At 43.8% G+C, this 23,142-nt stretch overlaps 1 protein-coding gene and 1 pseudogene across 4 annotated transcripts in view; one reads left to right on the top strand and one right to left on the bottom strand.

Annotated features, from left to right (window-relative positions):
• Nucleotides 1-23,142, bottom strand: part of IPP (intracisternal A particle-promoted polypeptide) — an 87,082-nt gene that overhangs the window by 15,556 nt on the left and 48,384 nt on the right. For all 4 annotated transcript variants that reach the window (XM_085886095.1, XM_085886094.1, XM_085886092.1 and 1 more), the window contains exons 4-6: nucleotides 10,258-10,468; nucleotides 9,939-10,130; nucleotides 2,794-2,961 (exon numbers count right to left, since the gene is read on the bottom strand). In XM_085886095.1, the coding sequence (XP_085742221.1) occupies nucleotides 2,794-2,961; nucleotides 9,939-10,130; nucleotides 10,258-10,468 (571 nt within the window). The remainder of the gene's footprint in view (nucleotides 1-2,793; nucleotides 2,962-9,938; nucleotides 10,131-10,257; nucleotides 10,469-23,142) is intronic.
• Nucleotides 10,728-18,019, top strand: LOC147025267 (uncharacterized; annotated as a pseudogene).

Consider the following 23,142-nt stretch of genomic DNA (forward strand, 5'->3'; position numbering starts at 1 on the left):
CCCTCTTCTATTATTTACCATAAACCACTGTAAAACAATTAATCCTTTGGACCAGCAACAAATTGCTTTCCTGCACGTCCACGTTTGTCGTGCAGGACAACGCTTCAGTACGAAGTGGGGTGCAGCGCTTTTCCCGTGTGCGGTGGAGTGCAGTGCTTTTCTCGTGTGCGGTGGAGTGCAGCATGTCAAGCATGCACAATACAGTGCGTACTGTAGAATGAACGTTTGTTTGTGAGGAAGGGAGCGGGGGCCCTTGTCGCTGCCTTGGGCACGTAAAAGGAGAGGTGGGGGCGCTCGTGTCAGTCACCACAGAATAACATGGAATTGTCTATAAGTTGTGTTGTGAACATGCCCCCATAGGATGTGCACCAATGGAAGAAGCTCATAAAAGAGGGAGGGAGAAAGCCATGTCCTATGAGGAGTAAAAAGCTCAGAGCGTATGGGACAGAGTTGCCTGAAAGCTTGTCCGGAGAAGAGTAGAAACGAGTAGAGTACGGAGAAGTGAAGGAAGGAGCTCATAGTGTGGAGGAGAGCAAGATGAAAGCCCAGAATGTAGCTTGGTTCGTGTGGAGCTGTTTGTCCCGAGTGCACAGCAAAAATAGAGCGGCGTGCCGTTGGCATATCTGCGACACTGAAGTGGACTTGCCTGCTGGTGCTGGACGCATAAGAGACGCTGAAGCACATCCAATCACACTGCATTGCCACACCTCCTCCCACTCCCCCCTCAACCCCGCAGTGTATTTGGGCTGTGTGAAGTGAAGGAAGGAGTCGACCCCACACTCCATATTTTTCTTTTCTCGCAGTTCTTGTCCTTTTTTTTCTTCCCGGATTGAAAGATGTGCATGTCTTTTGTGTAAATAAGATCGTCTAAGAATACACGTTCGGGTTCATTCTGCTCTTCTGTGCCTTTTGTCTGTAAATACCCACTTTAATGATTGCTTGCTTTTGTGAATGAATACCTGTAAGTGATGTGCTTTTCACCATTACTTGATTGTAAATAAATACTTGCTGGTTGTTCTTTCAAATCTGTTTCAGTTGTCCTTTCCTCCATTGGTCAGACAGTGTACAAGTATAGTTAAATAGGATGTTGTACCCACGTGATTGATTTGCTCGTGATAGCCAGTGTACACTCACTGCATCACTGAGTGTGCATTGAGGGCACGAAATTCGATTAATTTCGTCAACCGCTCAGGTAAACGGAGTTCGACGGATAACCATAAGAGTTGACGTAGTTAAATGATGTTCATGCTTGCTTAGCAACCCACCAAACCACAGAGTTATCCACAGCTGGTGACGTTGGGACCAGACGTTCGGCCCACATCAACCAGCTCTTTACCAATCACTATGTCAAGCTTATCCACCAACCAGTGGTATCAAGCGACTCGCGAGACTAGCGTCGTTTCATGCATGAAGTTGTGGCATGTGGATGGTTGTTCATTTGAGCAGTTGTTATTGTTTGGTTATTATCTTTTTACGTGCGTCTATGTGTGCGTGAATGAAACAGCACAGGTCTCAGTTTACCGCTGGCATAAAATTTGCCCCCACTCCTTGCTGGTCCCCTTGCTCCCTCCCTCTTCCTCCTCCAGCCACAAAGTTATTTCACATCTGGTGCACATTGCCCATAGTCTGGGTCACATGGATGAATTTGGCTGTTGAAACAATGGACTTGAGCCTTGCCTTATGTAATTGTTATCGGTGGTGATTTCACTCTTGAGAGTTAATCCCGCAAACTGCAAGTTGACTTTCACTCAGCAAATCAAACTTTGTGATGAAATAACCTGCAGTGTCGCCACATGGTGGAGATAGAGCACCGGATGGTAGAGAGATCGCTTATCTTGCCGTTGGAAGCTATCGTCACCATATTAAACAATTTTTTTTAAACATTTTTTTTTGCTCTTCTTTCTGGGATTAATTAAATACAAGCAGGTTTCGTTAGTTTCAAAATACACATTTACAATTTATGGATTGCTCACTGATGTGTTTGATGAATGTTTCTCTCATGAATCATTCTGTCATGATCAATCAGATATTTACAGCAAAATATTTGCATAAATGATAAGCATACTGAGCACGTTTTTTGGAGAATTATAATTATTTCATATTGTCACCCTCATAACAAAAGTGCCGAAGTCATTTTATTCGTTGATGAAGCTTAGGCACTTTTGTTATGAGGGTAACGATACACAGCCTGTGCCACTGATGCATAGTCTTGTTACCAGTGAGTTGGAACTCATTTTGCCGACCTCAGAATGATGACAATCTGAGTCAATCCACCTGGTGTTATTTAACAGCACAAGAGGGGCAAAAACTCAAAACCATATGATCTTAAGATAGCTACCATAACTGTTGAGCAAACACCAGGCTATTTAGAGAATGTTAACCCTTTGTCACGAAACAGCAGAGGATTAATGTAAACACAGAACGAGTCTGGATAATCCGGGATGGTTAGCAACACATGGGGGAAGGAGGAGGTAATGACAACCAGCAAACATTTTGCCAGCTATATAAAGCACAACCTCAAGAAAATCGTGCTAGAGTGAGTATAATGAGATGCTCATTTGAAGTAAAAAACAAACAAACAAATTGGCTGGTCACCAAGGGGTGTGTGTGTGTGTGTGTGTGTGTGTGTGTGTGTGTGTGTGTGTGTGTGTGTGTGTGTGTGTGTGTGTGTGTGTGTGTGTGTGTGTGTGTGTGTGTAGGTAATATAAAAACTTATCAAGAACAACAGGCTTGGGAGGTTCCAGATATCTGTGAAATGCTGAATGGAAGTACATTTGTTTTGCCAGCTATTACCTCCAATGGCATAGACCTCTCCGTGTAGGGTTGTGAGTGCCAGGCCGCTGCGTGCCTGGTGTAGTGAGGAATCTGCGGTCCAATGTCCACCAAAGGTATCGAAGCGTTCCACAGCACAAAGGGCACGCCCATCACTCCACCGGGCACCTATCCACCGAGAAAACCCCCCTGGAGAAAGGTGGGTTAGGAAGCAACAACAGCAAAGATGGTGCATGAATATATAATTGGTGCTTGGTTGTTATGGATAATCTGATGTCCATTTCTTCCAGTGTGAACCGAGGATGACGTCAGAACATCTTACCATATTACATGAGAACAAGAATGCATGCCTTGTATAAGGAGTAAATGAATTCCTCGGAACACCAATTAAACAGATGAATGAGATATTTTTGATGTAAAGGTCAATCAAAAAGCTCCTCCAGGATGTACTTGTTCTTCCAGTAACCTGATCCTGTTTGAACTTCCAAAATCCAGGTTGACTGCCCACATCTGCTCTTTCATTCCTCTTTTCTCCTGTTTGTGGAACTGCTCTCTGGAGACTGTTCAAGCAAGTGGTGGACCACAATGTCATGTCATCCCGGAGCGCAGCGGGTTTTTTGTGGGTTACCATATGCCATCTTAAAGGATGGAATCGGTATCACCATGGAGCGCTTTCTGATTCGACCAAAACATGTGAAACCCACTAGAGAAACTTCAAAAGCACCATCATGCTCATCTTCTGAAACAAAGACAGGTGCATCTACCGTTTCTACAGAGGAGAAGAAGAAATAAAGAGGAGGTGAAGGAAGTGAAGGATGAGGTGGGGGAGGTGGAGGAGGAGGAGAAGGAGGAAGAGGAGAAGGAGGAAGAGGAGGAGGAGAAGCCTGTTTCCAATGAAAATACCCCAAACATGTGGAAGCTGGACAATGAAATAAGAACAACCCTAAAAAGATAATTTGACACAAATACAGAAGGTAATGTAACTACACGACTGAATTACCTAACGGAGAGTTAGTGAACATGGGAAAAAGCAGCCCTGGGAAACAAAAAAAAAAAAGGTTCCCCCCACCCCCTGAAAAAAAAAGTACACACAGTCGTGGCCAAAAGTATTGGCACGCTTGCATTTTTTTCAAATGATGCACAATTTCTTCTAGAAAATTGTTGAAATTAAAAAAAATCTTTTGTTCACATATGAATCCACATATGTACAGTATTTGTTTGGTTTGCAGTGAAACAAAACAAAAAAGAAAGCTGAAAAGTTACTAAATCTTAGGTTATTCCACACAGAAATTCTAAAAAACCCGGACAATATTATTGGCACCTTTTAGAAGTTGTTAGAAAAAAAAAATTAGATTTCAAGCAGGTGATTCTCATTTACTTTGTAATTGAACTCACCTGTGGTGGGTTGCAGGTGCCTGCAAAATAAAATCTTTTATTCAACCAGTTTGAATAGAGAAGAGGAGTCATTCTGCTGTTTTGTGTCACTGTGTGGACCACAATGAGCATGGGGAAAATAAAGAAAAAGAGAGAATTGTCTGAGGAGGTCAGATACAAGATTGTAGCCAAGCATGGACAATCTCAAGGCAACAAGTCATTTCCAGAGAACTTGATGTTCCCGTGTCCATCGTACGCAATATTATCAGGAAGTTTAAGGCCATTGACACTGCAGCCAACCTCTCTGGATGTGGCCGCAAGAGAAAACTTGATTGAAGATTGCAGTGAAGGATTGTTTGAATGGTGCAGAAAGCACCTTGATCAACTGCCATACAGATTCAAGGTACGACAGTTTCAACTCACACCATCCACCGCCAACTCAATGAAAGGGCATTCTGTGGTAGGAGACCCAGGAGGACCCCACTGTTGAGAGAGACACATAAGAAAGCCCGACTGAAGTTTGCCAAAATATACCTGAACAAACCAAAATCCTTCTGGGAGAATGTCCTGTGGACATATTAGACCAAATTAGACCTTTTTTGGAAAAGCACATCATCTCTATGTTTACAGAAAACAAAATGAAGCCTTCAAACAAAAGAACACCATCCCTACAGTCAAATATGGAGGAGGTTCAGTGATGTTTTAGGGTTGCTGTATTGCCTTTGGCACTGGGTGCCTTGAATGTGTGCATTGCATCATGAAATCAGGAGATTACCAAGGCATTTTGGAATGCAATGTTAATGGGTCTTGCAGCAGGGCAATGACCCCAAGCACTTCAAAAAGCATACAGGAATGGTTCAAGCCAAAACGCTGGACTGTTCTGAAGTGGCCAGCAATGAGTCCAGATCTAAATCCCATTGAACACCTGTGGGGAGATCTGAAAACACAATTTGGGAGAAGGCACCCTTCAAATCTGGGAGAACTGGAACAGTTTGCACAAGAGTGGGTCAAACCGCGAGTCGAGAGGCGTAGGAAGCTCATTCATGGCTATCGGAATCGCTTGACCATGGTGATTTTGTCCAAAGGCTGCGTATGCCAAATATTAAATCGAGGGTGTCAACAATTTTGTCTCTGCCATTTCTTTTTATTTTCCTGATTTAAAAGGATATTGTTACGAATTTCGGTCCGCCCGGCGTGCGATCGGCCACGTAACTCAAATCGCGACCGCGTCGCCCACCGGAACGGACAATTCAGTCGTGACCCTCCTTGGAACTACTGCCAGGAGCTAGTCACGGGTGGGTCTTTCGACCACACCACAATCGTGCCAATTGGCCACCCGCGCAGGATAGGGTTGTTCACCAAACTCGACCTACCTAAGTACCTGCGCGGGTAGTTAACCGGGCGATCGTACCTCGCCGCTGGCCTGCCTAGGACACGAACCGCTAAAGCGGTCCGTTCCGTGTTTCAGTGATAACTGAGCGGTGTTATCGCCGGCCCCGACGGACGTGATTATTTACCGGATGCTAACACCCTTCTACCAATTCCTTCCGTGATGCAAGATGGAACTTTCAAACAAAGGAAAGGACGCAACGAAACGGGAAATAGTTCGAAAAGTACATTTATTCCACACTCAGACAAGGCAAGCACGTGTTCACAGCCATACAGTAAGAATGCAATTTACAGTCAAAGCAATGAAAGCAAGAATTACAACCGACGACAAGCAAAGGTTTATTTACATGCACTTAAACAGTTTCTACTTTACAAGACACGGCGCCACAACACGCATTTACACAAAAGCAAAGGAAAGACCCCCTCAAAGGCAAGGGAGTCAGACTGGGCCCGTGGGCCTAATGCGCGTGGAACCTGGATGAGTGGCCAGGTCCACGAGACCGAAGGGTCCTACCCGTGCCCTCGTGGCGCGATGGCGGGCAAGCCGCAATGTCAGCGTAGCTGCGCCTGGCTTCGTGCCCTGGCGGGGTCGGCTAGCTCTCTCCGGCGCTCCCCGTCTGCCTTTCCCGTCGGCTTCGAGCTCCGTCTCCCGACTCGACTGCCCTGCCGACACTGCAGACTGACTTCATCTCCCGACACTCCGCAGCTGCCACTCCACTGCTCCCACTTGGTTCTCTGCCGACGTACTGCGCACCTTGACTTCCCGCTTGACTGCCGACACTGCTGCTGCCACTCCGCTGCGCCCTCTTGGTTCTCTGCCGACGTACTGTGCAATTTTCTTCTTCCGCGAGCTCGTAGTTGTATATCCCGGGGGAGGGCGTAAATGTAAATTTGTGGATCACAGCGGGTTCGGAGGCGGGGCTATACTACCCGATGCTCGGTCATTGGATGGATGAAAAGGGGGCATGAAGCATTCCTGATCCGCTTTTCGGGGCGAAAGGAACACATTCACATCCCATGGCACGACGTGTGGTAGAAAGGCGGAGGTGGTGGGAGTTTGGTTGTTGGCGGGCATCGTTTGAGAATGGCGGTGAAGCGATGTTTGCAGGATGGAGTTGTGGAGGTAAAGAGGCGAAGGTGGTGGTGTTTGAGTTGTAGTTGTTTGGGAATGATGTTGGTGGTGGCGATTTGGTTGATGGGGTATGATTGGTCCAAAATAATGATAGAGCAAAGAAAAACGGCTATCTCAAAAGATCGCAGCCCTGTGAACACGGAAATTCCCTTTAAACAACGGTGGGGAAATCTAACTACACAATTACTTATCGTCATAACTGATCAAAGGACCCTTTATGGTGTAGTGCGAATTTTCACAGCCGTAACAATATATTAAGTTCTGAATAAAAACCAAAGGTTCTGTAATATTAACAGTGAAATCAAGAATTGTGGAGACAAAACACTTTTGTCAATTTCAACTTATTTTTGGAGAAAATAGTTATTTTTTTAAAAAGTGCAAGGGTACCAATACTTTTGGCCACGACTGTATGTAGAAGGGATCTCAGTGGAGCGCATAACTCCGCCATGCAATGTCTGATCTACAAGAACATACATGGCCCAATACATTTTTGAAACACCAAGCTATATATCGTTTTTGGCCCAATCTCTCAATGGTGAAGAGTCACTTTGATAATAAAAAATACTCTCGTATCTGGATCTGGATTTGGATCTTCAACAAAATCGAATCAATTCGTCCTTGTCGCACACCCATCCTGTACACCAAGTTTTGTCCGAATCCGTCCACAACTTTTTGGGATATTGTACTATATAACACTGAACAACAAATTTCAAATTTTTTTTTTTTACTGGAGATGTGTAAAGTGATTAAGACTAATTTGGGTACGCTGATTTCAAAAATCATAACCGTTTTGCTGTATCACGTCAGGATTTTCAGGAACAGAAATATTCCCATTGCCCAGAAGTCAGGATTTCAATGAAATTTACTTATGTCTTTAACATGTCTATTTCGTACAATTGTTGTTAACTTGTGTTATATTTCTTTCTTTCAGATAAAGATGAGTAGGCGTTCCTGTACCAATCATCCTGACAACTTCTGTTATGTCTGTGGTCGGTATACCAAAAAAGATCAACAGCGAAGTATATCTACAGCAGTGAAAATGAAGGCCGCCTACTTTCACTACTTCGGGTGTAAGGTGGGGGACCAAGAACAGAGCTGGGCACCACACATCTGCTGCACAAGCTGTCACACAACCTTGACTCAGTGGTTGGTGGGCAAGCGCGCGAGCATGCCATTTGCGGTGCCCATGATATGGCGTGAGCCGCAGAATCATCATGATGATTGTTATTTCTGCTGCACAAGCATCGCCAGCTTCAACAAGAAGAATAAAGGTCACATCAAGTACGCTGACTGCGTCTCTGCTCGTAAACCTGTGCCTCATGATGACGAGAACCCCGTTCCAACACCTCCAGCTGATCAGAACATAGCTGTAAGCAGTGGTGAAGAGGATGGTGATGATGAACCTTTTGAACCCGACACTCAAGAATCACACCTTCTGAACCAGGGAGACTTAAATGATCTTGTAAGAGATCTCTCGCTGTCAAAGGCGAAGGCAGAGCTGCTTGGATCAAGGCTGCAGCAGTGGAATCTACTTGAACCTAACACCAAGATATCCTTGTTCAGAGCACGTCACAGAGACATGGCTGAGTTCTTTGAGATGGAAGACACGATGACATTCTGCAGTGACATCAACGGTCTGTTGAAAGAACTTGGGTGTGATCACGATCCTGCAGACTGGCGCCTCTTCATCGACTCGGGGAAGAACAGCTTGAAGGCTGTTTTGCTCCACAATGGCAACGAGAAACCATCAGTCCCACTGGCTCACGCGTTCGGCATGACAGAGACCTATGAGACTATGCGGCAGCTGCTTGATTCAATCAAGTACAATGACTTCAACTGGCACATCTGCGGAGACTTGAAAGTGGTGGCGCTGTTGTTAGGGCTGCAGTCAGGCTACACAAAATACATGTGCTTCCTTTGTCTCTGGGATAGCAGAGACGACAAGAATCACTGGACGAAGAAAGATTGGGAAGAGCGAAAAGAGCATGTACCTGGTCGACACAACGTGAAGCATGTCACTCACCCTTGTCGACCCAGCCAAGGTTTTCTTTCCACCACTCCACATAAAGCTCGGCTTGATGAAAAGTTTTGTACGGGCAATGGATCTGAATGGGCGTGGGTTTTTATACCTCAAGGAAAAGTTTGGCAACACCTTGTCGGAGGCCAAGATCAAGGCTGGTGTCTTTGTTGGACCGCAAATCCGACAGATTATGAAGGACGAAACTTTTCCGACAACTCTAAACCCCAAAGAGCTGGCAGCGTGGAGGAGCTTCAAAGCTGTGACGGACAACTTCTTGGGGAACGAGCGTGCGGACAACTATGAAGAAATAGTGCAGCAGCTGCTGGAGTCCTTCAGGAAACTTGGCTCCAGGATGTCCCTGAAAATCCATTTCCTACACCAGCACCTGAACTTCTTCCCTGACAACTTGGGAGCAGTCTCGGACGAGCACGGCGAGCGATTCCACCAAGAGATTTCACTCATGGAGACGCGTTACCAAGGGCGGCACAACCCGAACATGATGGGCGATTTCTGCTGGTTCCTGCATCGTGAAACTGACACAGAGCAGCACAAACGCAAAGCCAAATGCCTAAAGCATTTTAATTACATTCTAGTGGAGTTTTTCTGTAATTTCTATAATTTTGAAGCATTCATGATGAAATAAATGAATTTTTGTAAATTTCATTGAAATCCTGACTTCTAGGCAATGGGAATATTTCTGTTACTGAAAATCCTGACGTGATACAGCAAAACGGTTATGATTTTTGAAATCAGCGTACCCAAATTAGTCTAAATCACTTTACACATCTCCAGTAAAAAATTGTGTTGTTCAGTGTAATCGGTTTAGCCCTATCTCTCAATGTTGGAAAAAAATCACTTTAAAAAATTTTCAGATCCGGATCCTCACCAAAATATAATGACTATGTCATTGTCACACACCCAACCCACACCACCAAATTTCACCCGAATCCGTCCACAACTTTTTCATATATCCTGCACACAACCAGACAAACAGATAAACAGAGATAGACAGATAGGGCTGAAAACAATCTCCTTTGGGGAACGACGGGTTGCAGGAGGTAATAAATTGAGCCCTGCGGTGGAAGTACCCGTCTTAAACTGGAACTAACCCAACTGAAATTAAAGATTTACATTTTTAAGATGCCAAAATAAACACAAATACATGGAACTTTGTATGATAATATGGCATTATAATTAAACAAAATGTACACACATGATTTACGACACCAGTTGCATGTACACAGCACTCACCCACAGCGTACACCATCTTTCTCGCTTTGCGACGGGGTTCAGAAATAGAATTTGAGAGCAAGGAACAGGAAAAAGCAGGCCGACAATCGCCAGCCCTTCCTCGTCCCTCAAACACTCTTCTGCCAGGTCCCTTCCTCAAAAAATCCGCAAGAAGAACCTGTAAAGCTACACGCAAACTCAGGTCCGATACATCTGCAGGAACAAGAACCGAATGATGCTGAAATAACATCAAACAATTTTTCAATTTGATAAACAGAAGCACAGTTGGCTAACCACTGGCTCCTCAGTCTGATGCAATGCAAATTTCAATGAGGCACACCCTGAACAAGGCGGGCAGTGCGAGTGGGAGAAAGGAGTGGAAGTCTAATGTGGACAAGGAGGCTCGTTATACGTGAACGACGAGTTGCCGGAGAATAATCCAGCCAACGTAGAGCAGCACTCAGTACTTGTATCTCTTCCGCCACCCGAAGGTCCTCACTGGCCAGCAATTGCTGAAGGGTACTCTCCGGCAGTGCAAGAAATTCATCTTCCTTCGGTGAGCAGGAGGCACAAAGTAATGGCATTTTCTGAACATGAATACGAATTACTTTGAAATCTGAAAATTTGCTGAGGAATTCATACATACATTCTGTCCCATCTGAGGAGCAGTACATTGTGATACAATGCTTCGCCTGAACGCACATCTTCCTTTGATTACAATAATTATTTTAGTGCAAGCTTTGTACAGTGTTTTGTGTGGATTAATGTTTGGGTCAAAGTGTATCTCAGCACCACTCCCATTTTGACAGCATGTGGCACTTGTGTATCATTAGAGGAAGCAAGGGTTTATGGGCTGAATGCCAAGTACATGCATATATTGACCTAGCCATGTTTGGGAACTTGCAAGGGTTCATACCAATATGCTGTTGCTTCAAATTACAACTCTATTTCCCAGAGATACCCTGACATGTGCTTTCGATAACAATTTTCAAATAACTGACTAATTACTGTACTTCTGAAACCTTGTATTCTTTTTTTTAATAGTCCTGGTCGATCTTTGGCATTCACACCTGACTACAGACACCAGATATGAAAACGATGTAACGATCGAACCCACATCACCAATATAAGCAGCTTTTCGTGAACTGAGCAGCTTGCTGCTTGATCAACGAGAACAGCAATCGGTGGAGCACATAGTCTTGCACAGTGTGCTCATTCTGAATACCATCGTTAACTGAACATGCTACTTTTATGACCCATATAACTGTATCATCCACACATTCTATTATAATACAGGAGCTAACAGAGATTTGCACTACATCTCGAGTACAAAAGGTTTGAGAGCTAAAGTCATTAGATGGTGGGATGGGGACCTCCGAATGGGCATTCTTAAGTTTTCCAATTGATGCATTATGTAGGGAACGCTGCTTAAAGTAGCTGCCAAAATTCGTTTAAATTACATTTTGAGTACATGAATCAAACTGATGCCAAGAGTTTAATTTTGGCACTGTGATTACTGATATGTAATTCTTAAGTGACGGATTTGGTGCAAAACATATTTAAGAACGGCCTAAAGGGGGCGCCACTGTCACGTTTAAATCACATTTTGAGTACATTATTGAAACTTTGTAGAAATAATCTCCAGACCACCCTGATGAAGGATCAGTAATTCTTAAGTGAAGATTTTGGTGCAAAACCCATTTAAGAACGGCCTAATGAGGGCGCTATTTTTATCACATTTAAAACACATCTCAAGTATACTGAACAAAATATAAACGCACCAAGCGCAAAAATATAAACGCACCAAGCGATTGTTACTATTTTACCTCGAACTCATTAATACTAAATCTTCACAACAATTTGGTTATAGAATCCATGACAATTGAGCATTAAATTTCAAAGAGTTCCTTGAGAATTCTGACGACAGTCTTTGCGCTACAACAGCCGACACAACCGAGGTGTCACTGTCAGAGTTCACACAGTCAGTAGCGGGTGTGTTCACCGTTGGCGTCGCGCAGAGCGGTGCATCTCCGGCGCATGGACATCACCAGATTATCGATGGTGGCCTGAGGGATGTTTTCCCATTCCTCCTGGAGAGCCACACGGAGCTGGCGGACGTTCTCTGGGACTGCGTAACGTTGTCGTACGCGTCGATCAAGAACGTCCCAAAGGTGCTCGATGGGCGACATGTCGGGAGAATATGGAGGCCAGTCGAGGACATCAATGTCCTCCTCACCGAGGAAGTCCATGCAGATCCTGGCAACATGGGGGCAAGCATTGTCGTGCTGAAACGTCACATAGTGAAGGCACACAAACGGCACGATGATGGGTCTGAGTATCTCGTCCCTGTACCGCTGCCCGTTCAAGTTGCCTTCAATGAAATGAAGCAGAGCGCGCTCTCCATGGCATATGCCTGCCCACACCATAACACTGGCACCACCGTGTGACACCCGACGAAGGACATTGGCGTCAGTGTAGTGCTCCCCAGCCCGACGCCAGACGCGGAGTCCGCCATCAGCCCGATACAGCTGGAACCGCGACTCATCGGTGAACAGCACTCTCCTCCATCGTGCGAGGGTCCAGCGCAAGTGAACATTAGCCCAGTTCAGTCGGGTCTGACGCCGGACTGCAGTGAGGTCGAGTCCCCGGTGTGGTCGGCGGACTCGGAGGTTGGCCTCCCTCAAGCGGTTACGCACCGTCTGGGCTGAAATGCGCCTGTTATGCAGCCCGACAGTCTCATCGGCAGTCCTCGTGGCCGGTCGGAGTCGATCCCGGAGATGTTGCAGCCTCATGTGACGATCCTGACCGGCGGTGGTCACACGTGGTCGCCGGGCATGTGGGCGGTTCACGGTGCTTCCAGTCTCTCTGAGGCGCGTTCTCAGGCGGCTAATGGTGGAGTGGTGGACATTGAAGTGTGCTGCAACGGCCTGTACTGACGTCCCAGCATTCAGCATGCCAATGGCGCGCTTCCTCAAGATTTGTGACATCTGTGGCATGTTGACATTTGGCACCAGTCCACATTTTGGGGAGGCCTTTTATAGGGCAAGCTATAGGGAGTGTTTGTGTCCTGGTCACGCTCACTGACCATCACTCTGTCAAGCCCCATGGTGCTCATGGGAAGGATTACTCAACGTGTGAGTCCACACACTCAGAGTGGTCAATTTCAATGGGAACATCTGTCTTGAGCAAAACAAAGGAACCATTGCTCAAACATATCATCGGTTTGACCATTTTCCCATAATGGCAATCTTGACTTAGATATTTAGGTTGGTGCATTTATATTTTTGTTCAGTATACATCAATGGAACTTTGTGAAAATATTCCTTTGACCTTTCTAATGCAGGATCAGTAGTTTTTAAATGACCCCTTTGGTGCAAAACCCATTTAAGAAGGGTTCAAATATCAATTATGGTCAAATTCTTGTGAAGAAGGAAGTAACATTGGCATACTCAGGAACCAACATTTGCTACAGGTATTAAACTATTAGATACGCAAGGGCAGATGACGAAGCTGAACCCTCGTCATATGGAATACTTCCTGCAATTCAAAGAGGAAGACGAAAAAAGGTGGAGCTATCGAACTGTTAGGTTCGTGTGAGACATTTGAGGCTGGACATAAAATTCAAGAGGCCGCTGAGCAATTTCAGGATGACGCTATCCTTTCCAAGGTCGTTGGTGTAGACCTGGTTGCAAAAGAAGCTAAGTATCATCACTCATGCAAGAGCGCATTCTTACCTGCAGCCAGTAGAAATTCTAATACTGATGACATTCCACAGAAAAAGACAGTTGCAATTAGACATATCCATGAATGTGTTGAAAAGTCTGTAATTGTTGACAAACGTGCAGAACTGTTGACATCTGTTTATCAACGTTATTTGGACTTTTGTTCATCTGCTGATGAGTCCCCTATGCATAAGCAAAGTCTTTTGTGAAACCTGAGAAATAAATTTGGGTCCAAACTCAAGATGCAGAGTCCAGCAGGTAAGAAATTGGGCAGCATTCTGTACAACGCAGAAATTGCTGATGATTCCGTACGAGTGGCTTATGACTACGCACAGTCTGAGGAACGACTCCTCAAACAAGCAGCACTTATTTTGCGAAAGCAGCTGTTAAATGCTCCCCATTAAGACGTACCAGAAAATTCAACACTAGATGATGTCAGAGACGGAGACACAATTGTACCCCAACCCGTGATGAACTTCTTCAAAGTTCTGTACAGAGGCAAAATATCTGACCAATGTGGAAAGCAGATAAAATGTCGAATTGATTCACCAAGTCAGGATGCATTGTTTGTTGTTCAAAGAGGCCACGCAAAACTAGCAAAACATGTCACTCTGGGTATGGCTATCAGATCTATCACTGGTAGCAAGAAACTTGTTCAAGTTCTGAATAGGCTTGGTCATTGTCTTAACTATTCTTGCTTGGAGAAACTTGAAACAGCTACCACTGAAGCGATCCAAGAGAGAAAAGAAGCTTGCCCTGAGAACACTTTGCCAGGACTTCTGATGGGACTTGCGTTTGACAATTTTGATGAAATGACCCAAACGTTGTCGGGGAGCAACACACTTCATGATACGATGGGAATTCTGTATCAAAACTTGCCATGTGATAGTACCAGCATTCGACAGATTAATGAAACACCAATAAAAAAAAGACCGTTTTTACAGCCATTTTTCCCTGCTGTGCAGGGGTTGGGCTTTTTCTTGAGGCATGTTTTTTATGGCCGGATGCCCTTCCTGACGCCAACCCTGGTCGCCTCTTACGACACACAGGGATATGGTACACCTATTCTAACCGGGGAATACACCGGGACCAGTACACTGGTACTCACTTTGCCGACCTCAGATGGATGACAGGCTGAGTCAACCCCCTGGTGTTAATTCAGCAGCCAACGGGGCTTGAACTCAGGATCCTGGGATCCCAAGCCACCACCCTAACCACTAAGCCAACACCAGGCTTAATGAAACACCAATGCCAGTTAGAAAGCCAATACCAGGAGCAAAGAAAGCTGTCCATAAGAAGAGGTCTCTCACTGTCACTGACACTCCTCTTGCTCCGTATTTCAGTGTACCCAAAATGACAGTCTTCAGCTACAAGAACACATCCGTATTTAACCTACCAGACGTGGCAATTGGGGCAAGGCGTCTTGACCTCATATGGATGATGTGCCACGCGTTTGAGACTGATGTTTATCCCATGTGGGTTGGCTTCAATGCCATCTTCTACAAGGATGAGCTACCAAAAACAGGAAGTGAGATACATGCCAAACCTTAAGGAGCCTATCACCAGCTTGTCGGTAGTGCGAAAACCTTTCAGACAACCCAGAAGTGTGCTGAAGAATGCAATCAAGATTATGGACTGGTTACTTATAACCTTAATGCAGCAAAACCAGCTATGCAGATCCAAGCTAGAGAATCCCCAACATTTGACAAGATATTCATCATGATGGGTGCTTTCCATATAGAAATGGCATTCTTCAAGGCACTTGGAAAGCTCATAGCAGAATCAGGAGGAACTAGCATGCTTACAGATACTGGGGTCCTTGCCCCAGGTTCTTTGAATGGATTCCTCACTGGAAAACACTTTAACCATCCTCTCCAAGAGGAGAGGCTCCATCCTCTACTTGCCCTTGCCTTTGAAAGTCTGCATTTCAAGGCATTTCTGGAGATGTGTGATTTTAAAGAAGAGCTTCACTCCCTGATATCTTCAGTGGAAACCAATACCAATACTGGAGAACATGGGCTTGAGCTTGTGATGAGTACAGATCTTTTTGAGAATTGTGCTAAAGGTTATTCTGAATTCACCAATGCAACACTTTCAGGAGCCCACGGATACACTGCCCAGTTCTGGATGATGTATGTCGAGTACATAAAAGTATTTCACCAGCTTGAAAGAGCTATCCGTACAAATAACATTGAACTCTTTGTCTTCACACTGACACCGATCATTGACCTGTTCTTTGCCACAGCCCACATCAACGATTCGAGCTGGTTAACAAAATACCAACTGGACTTGTTGAATATTGATGACATGCATCCCGGCCTCAGAGAGATACGTACCCAGGGTGCATTTACAGTGCGAAGGACAGAACATGATTTCAGCAGAATTCCTGTTGATTTAACACTGGAGCAAACCATCAATGCTGACGCCACATCTCGGCTAAAGGCTACCCGGGCATCGTTTATTAGTCTGCTGCAAGAAATGACAGGATTGGTCAGCAAAGAAGATGTCACTGCTGAACTAAGGCCAAGACGAATTCAACGGAACAATGAGGATCTTTGGAAAATCACCAAACAAATCTTGGACACGAGCAATCCATTTGAAACCCATAATGCTTCACAGATATTGTACAATATAAGCACAAGGAAAGGTACTGATGAAGAAGTCTGAGAAAACCTCCTGAATGTACCAACCAAATGAAAAGCCAGACACAAGGAATTCATCAAATCTTGCGAGAATGATCCAAACAAGTTTGAAAGCCCAATAAAGAAGGAAAATGTGAAAACATTTGTAGCTGGATGTGCAACCAATCGTCGCACTAGGAACACAAAAATTGCTGCCCTTAAAGGATCACGTGATCTGATGGGCCATCTCCTTGTGCTGACCATCAAGAAGAGACTTTACTTGCAGCATATTCTCCAGTACCCATTAACTTCAGTACCTTTGTCAATGGCCAGTCCTGACGAAGTAATGGTAAAGACCGATAAAAGTGCTCTCGTTCATGTCTTGGAAAGTAAAGTAAAAGATATTGAAGAGAGGCCAGATAAAGTCAGTGCTTGCATCATAGATGGCCAGTTCCTTTTGCATAGCTTGCCACCAAATTTGCCACCCACATACGGAGGGTTAGCCAGAACTATTCTTAACCAGAGTTTAACATCGTCAGCCAAGCGCATACACATAGTCTTTGATGATTATATATCCGCAGCCTTCAATTAAGGATACGGAGAGGGACAGGCGGGGATCCGACAACAGAACTTTCGTCATCACAGGGCCAGAGCAGAGACGAGTACCAAGACATCTAAATGATGCCCTGAAGTCCAGGTCCTTCAAAAAGCAGCTACCTATATCTATTGCCAATGAATGGCAGGATTCTTCATATGCAAGCATTTTTGGGGATCGTGAAGTTTTCCTGGATGTCCCGTGGGAATGCTATCATTTCCAGGTGAAAGAGGGTGTAAAACAGCGAGACACGGTGGATGGATTAAGGAACAACCATGAAGAGGCTGATACAAAGATTTGTCTGCATTCCTTATCAGCTGATTATGAGCATGGAAATATAGTGGTCAGGGCATCTGACACAGATGTTGCAGTAATATTATTGTACCATTGCCATAAATCTGTCAACATTGTGGATGGATATTGGAACAGCTTCAAAGAACAACCGTCGTTACGTCAGCATAACTGCAATTTGTAATGAGCTGGGATCAGACCTTTGTGCTGCATTGCTGACTTTCCATGCTTTCACGGGATCAGATTATACGTCAGCGTTTGTCAGAAAAGGGAAGGTCAGACCTTTCAAAACACTGGAAAAACAACCTGACTACCAGAATTCTTTCAGAGTGATGGCAACAAATACTACAGATTCTAGCATGAGAGTAGCCCTTCAGAGGTTCAAAGCTGCAATATGTGGAGCTAAGGATACCACAAACACCAGCCTGAATGAGTGTAGGTACTACAATTTCATGAAAGCATACGGACCAAAAGGAAATGCAAAAAACCTACTAGCAAATTTAAGGGGCGTGGATGCAAGTGGACTACCACCTTGCGAAGATGAGCTCAATACTCACATTAAGCGTGCTGCCTTTGTTGCCAACATGTGGGCAAGAGCAGATCAAAATCATATAGAGCAGCATCCCACTGAAGAAAATGGCTGGCAGTTAGTTGATGACCATTACAAACCAGTTTGGTTCGAAGGGGTTCAACTCCCCGAAAGCCTGATCCCAGAGACAGAGGAATTAGAAGCAATGGACGAGGAAGATGAGGAGGACATAGAAATAGCATCATCATATGAAGATAACAGTTCTGATGAGGATAACTAGAATCTTGTAACAGACAGGCAGACTGAGGCATAATTACACAAATAATAATAACTACGAGTGAACTCATAATTGTGGAAGTCTTCACAGTATAGGAATATCATTTTTGCCTGGCTGTGGTATGCGTATGACTAATCAGCAGTTTTAATGTTTTGTCGCGTAAGATTTAGGGATACACTGATATCATTTTAAAATTTAGCATGATATGGATATGGACATCAAAATAATTGATACATGACAAAAATTTTGTTTCCAAAGAGCAGAATGACTTCAAATATATTCATGTAAGTGTTCTTTTGCAACATGTAATTCAATACAAGTGTTTTACAACGGCAGCTACTTGGTGGATGCACGTCTTCTTGCCTAAAGTAGAAAAACTGTTTATTTTTTCATTTTTCACGATGCTTGTTCCACATGCACTGAACGTGTCAGGAAAATGACAAGGTCCAAATACTTTTACTGATCACTCGTGCTCCTCCCATGTATCGGTGCCATATCTACATGTCACACTTGATTTTGTTGTTGAAATATAAGTAATTGATAGAAAAGTTAAAATTGATAGTTTCTTTGTTCTTCTATTCTATCAGATTCAAATTTCAATGCATTCTATATGTTTTAAATCTTTCATGTCTTAAAAGTATAGATGGTCTTATGATGTTAGCAGAGAACATAAATAGGATTTTAACCATAATTTATCAGAATTTGCCTTAATTCAGAATGTAATGAAAAGCTTTATGTCTAATGGAATTTTACACGTCACTGGTTTAGTTGTGAATACATGTATCCGATATGATTAACTGACTGATTACATTTCAACGCCCGACTTAGCAGTATTTCAGCTATATCAGGCAACGTATTCAAAATAATCCAGTAATACTGTCACAACCATGAAAGTGACAATGTTCTGCTACATTGGAAAACCAATATTCCTCTAGACCAAGTGCTCAGACATGTGGTAACTCGAGCATGCTGCCCCAGAGCCAGAGGGCTACTCGGTAAGAAATGACCTTTGTTTCACCTGCTTTGTATTGATCTTAACATCACGAAAACCGGTATTTGCATCTGACACCTTCTTAAATGGGTTTTGCACCAAAATTATCACTTAAAAACAAGTGATCCTTTTAGTATGAAGGTCAAAAGAATATTTCCACAACTTTTCGTTGATGTACTTGAGATGCGTTTTAAATGTGCTAAAAATAGTGCCCTTTTTAGGCCGTTCTTAAATGGGTTTAGCACCAAAATCGTCACTTAAGAATTACTGATCCTTCATCAGGATGGTCTAAAGATTATTTCTACAAAGTTTCAATAATGTCCTCAAAATGTGATTTAAACGTGACAGTGGCGCCCCCTTTAGGCCGTTCTTAAATGTGTTTTGCACCAAATCCGTCACTTAGGAATTACATATCGGTAATCACAGTGCTAAAATTAAACTCTTGGCACCAGTTTGATTTATGTACTCAAAATGTAATTTAAACGGATTTTGGCGGCTACTTTAAGCAGCGCCCCCCTATGTAATGCACCAATTGGAAAACTTAAGAATGCCCATTTGGAGGTCCCCACCCCACCATCTAATGACTTTAGCTCTCAAACCTTTTGTACTCGAGATGTAGTACAAATCTCTGTTAGCTCCCGGACTATTATGGCACATACATTAACATTCTCTGTTGCGTTATTTATCAATTATTAGGATATTTAACGAACACCTTTGTGCACACCAAGGCCAAATTGCGTTAATGAAGATGAATACGAAAATATTTTCAAACTTTATCTGTCAAACTCCGCATCAATCGATTAGGCGGTTCAAGGAGGAATATTTTAAGGTTATCGTTCAATCCAATATGGCTGCCAAACCACGTGATTGATGACATTTAAATTATCACCCTTGTATCCCTATGGGTAGTTGATGATATACTTAACGTTTTGATCCATAGGTTCAGCACTTTAAAAGATGTTCTTTAAAGGTTTTAGCTTAGTTTCAATTATGTCATCTGGTTCTGGTTCAAGTGGTTTGGTTTGACTTCCGGTTCTGGGTTTGGAGCGTCGGCAGTTCTCTCAGGGTTCTCCGCCGCCCTTCTCAAAGTTAAGTTTCCGGTCGTTATTTGTCCCATTTTAACTGTTCATTTCTTCACCAACATGCTTTGTGTGTGTTCCTAGTTCGGTTCTGTTTCAAAAATCGTGCTATTTTGTGAGTTTTTGTCAACCTGTCTTACCAGGTTCCTTGAGGCCAACCCATCCTTCCCCTCCAGGTGTATGATGGTTTTTATTTATATTCTCTCCCTATTACCTTCAATTCTAATTTTCCCGACTTTCCCAATTATTCTCATCTACTCCCTCCCAACTAAACACTCTTTTTCTTGTCTTGAATTCTAAAAAACAAACAAACAAAAAAAAAAAAGCAGGCCCAGTGTGGCTTGTATTGCTGACTTCATGTGCGTATTGCGTGCGTATTATGCGATGCCTACTCATAGGTTTTTTTCTAGAATTGCAATATGAGAGAATAGATCTGAACCCCATAGATCTGAACCCCGAGGTTCAGATCTGCGACGAGAGGATTGTGTAATATTAGAGGCCGAGGAGATTCGTTTTAAATTCCGTTAAATTGTTCACTGTGAATGGTAATTTTTCTGAATATTTGGTGGCATTATGATTCATAAGTGATCATGACTACCATGAAAAACCGTAGATCGCACTTACCATGTTAAATTAAAATACCTGTCACCTCCGTAATCCGTAACGGATGTGACCAATTTTTAATCCAGTCAAAGATACTCTCCTCCTACGTCCGTGTTTCAAATTTGAAAGGAATCCATTAAGATTTGGCGGAGACATTAATTTTTGAAAATCGGCCCATGCTAAAAGATATGGATTTTCGCGATTTTCAGGAATTTTTCCTGACCTTGACATGCCAAAAGTTATAGGGTTCTATTCTGGTGGCCAATAAGTCCATTGGTGAAGTTCCATGACATTCCGACTCGAAATGCGACCTGTAGAGCAAGACGTACACACAAACAAACTCACAAACTGAACCGACCAACATACTTGACAAAATCGTAGATTTCGTCAAGAAACAAACTCATAAACTGAACCGACCAACATACTTGACAAAATCGTACATTTCGTCAAGTAAAAAACCAACAACACTCCACACACACGAATGCTGATCCTTCTTCTTCTTCTTCTTCTTCTTCTTCTTCTTCCCTCTGCAGGCACACCATCTTTCTTCTACAGGAGCTGACCCACTCTAGCATTACCTTCATAATTTATTCCAACACCTTCCATTCCCAAATCTTATCTAATCTTCAAAAATCCATCAAAAAATAATAATTTCCCTTGTATCCTTCCCAACGATACACCTCCTGTAACCACGTATCTCTCTCTACCATCTTCCTGATACATTTCATTGACCCATCAGCTTCACTCCACGTTTACCATTCCAAATTCACCTTACACCTCCACGATTTCACTTCAACCTTTCCTTTTCCAAATGTTACACAATCCTTATTTTAAAAAAAAAATATATAAAAATAAATGCACTTTTGACGACACCCCTCCCATAACCACGTGCTTCTCCCGTAACCACATTATCTGTTTCCACCCTCTGTGTTTACCGATTCAAATTCACCATTCACCTCACGATTTTTTCTTCAACCTTTCCGTTACCTAATCGAATGAAAATTCTCTCAAATAATAATAATAATAATAATAATAATAATAATAATAATAATAAAAACGACCTATCATGCTTCATCTTCCTCTTTGACACGTATGGTACTCTTTACTGAATCATAATTCACAACTATTTCTATTTCAAAAGACTGCTCTCAATTCAACCTTTCCTTCATACCTTGTCTAAAAAACAAATCCAACTGTTACAACGTTTCTTCTCTCCATTCTCAGAATTCGCCTTTATTGCATCCCTCAAGAAATGTCTTTAATCGCATTTCCGACCGAAACATTAAAAAAACCCAGTTAGCCATGAATGTTCGCTTTCCATCAACCATTCTTTTTTTCCAATTTCAGTGCAAATTCACCCCTCTCCCCCCTCCCTCTCAAAGCAACCATCACACTCTTCTCCCTCCAAGCTTCCCTCTCACCTTTCTCAAAAACTCCCCGCCTCACCTTTCTCCCTCAACTCTCCCCACTCACACTTGTCCCACCGTTCACCCCCTCACTCACCCCTCTCAACGTTGCCCCCCTCCTCTCATCCACAAAGCTGCCTCTTTCCCCTACCCTCTCACCTCCATCTCATCACTCCACCTCCTCAAATCATTAACTGCCTTCTGCCTCCTCTCTTGTTACTCCCCACTGCATCTCAACCCAGCACCACAAAGCCTTTTCTCCTCCAGATCCGCCCCCCTCCCCGAGCTCTTCAGCAACTCTCCTTACCTCCCACCCCCTCCTCCCTCGTCCTACCCTCCTCCTCCCATCCCATCCCCTGCACCCAAAGCCTCCTCCCCTCCCTCTTCCTGAACAGTGTGGACCTCAAATATCCAGGGCCTTCACTCAAATCTTACAGATCTATCCATACAGGTTGCCACTGACAAACCAAACATAATCTGCCTAACAGAAACTTTCCTCCCTCAAGACGTCTCTGACTCTCGAGTATCTCTCCCTGGTTACTCCCTCCTCCGGTATAACAGACCTGAGCCTCGTCCTGGTGGAGGAGTTGCTCTCTTCATCAAAGACTATATTTCTCACTCTCCATGCACTGCCCTTACACACCCACACCCACAGGAATACCTCTGATTACGGCTTCCCCTCCACTCCCTTCTCATGTTTATATGTGCACTGAACCGTCCACCAAACACTGATGACTCAATTTACACCTCACTATCCGAAAACATGGACCAACTTCTTTCCTCTCATCCGAACTCTCTCTTCCTCATATGTGCCGACTTCAATGCCAGTTGGCTGGGTGTGGGCACCTCTCTCACTTGTCATGGCACTTGAGCAAAAGACTTCTGCGACTCATTGGGACTGACGCAATCGGTCAACTTCCCCACCCGGGTCTCAACCAACAGTACTCTATCTCTTCTTGATCTGATTTTGACAAATTTCCCTGAAAATATCTGTTCTTCTTCCACTCCAATCGGTTCATCTGACCACGTGCTTGTCAAAGTGGACATCTCTGGCTGTTATCAGAGAACCACCTGAGTGCCGTCGAGTCTGGCATTTCACTCAGGCCAACAG

The sequence above is a fragment of the Eptatretus burgeri genome, chromosome 6, assembly GCF_056783735.1.
Source record: "Eptatretus burgeri isolate ZD-2024b chromosome 6, Ebu_testis_v1, whole genome shotgun sequence".
Lineage (NCBI taxonomy): Eukaryota > Metazoa > Chordata > Myxini > Myxiniformes > Myxinidae > Eptatretus > Eptatretus burgeri.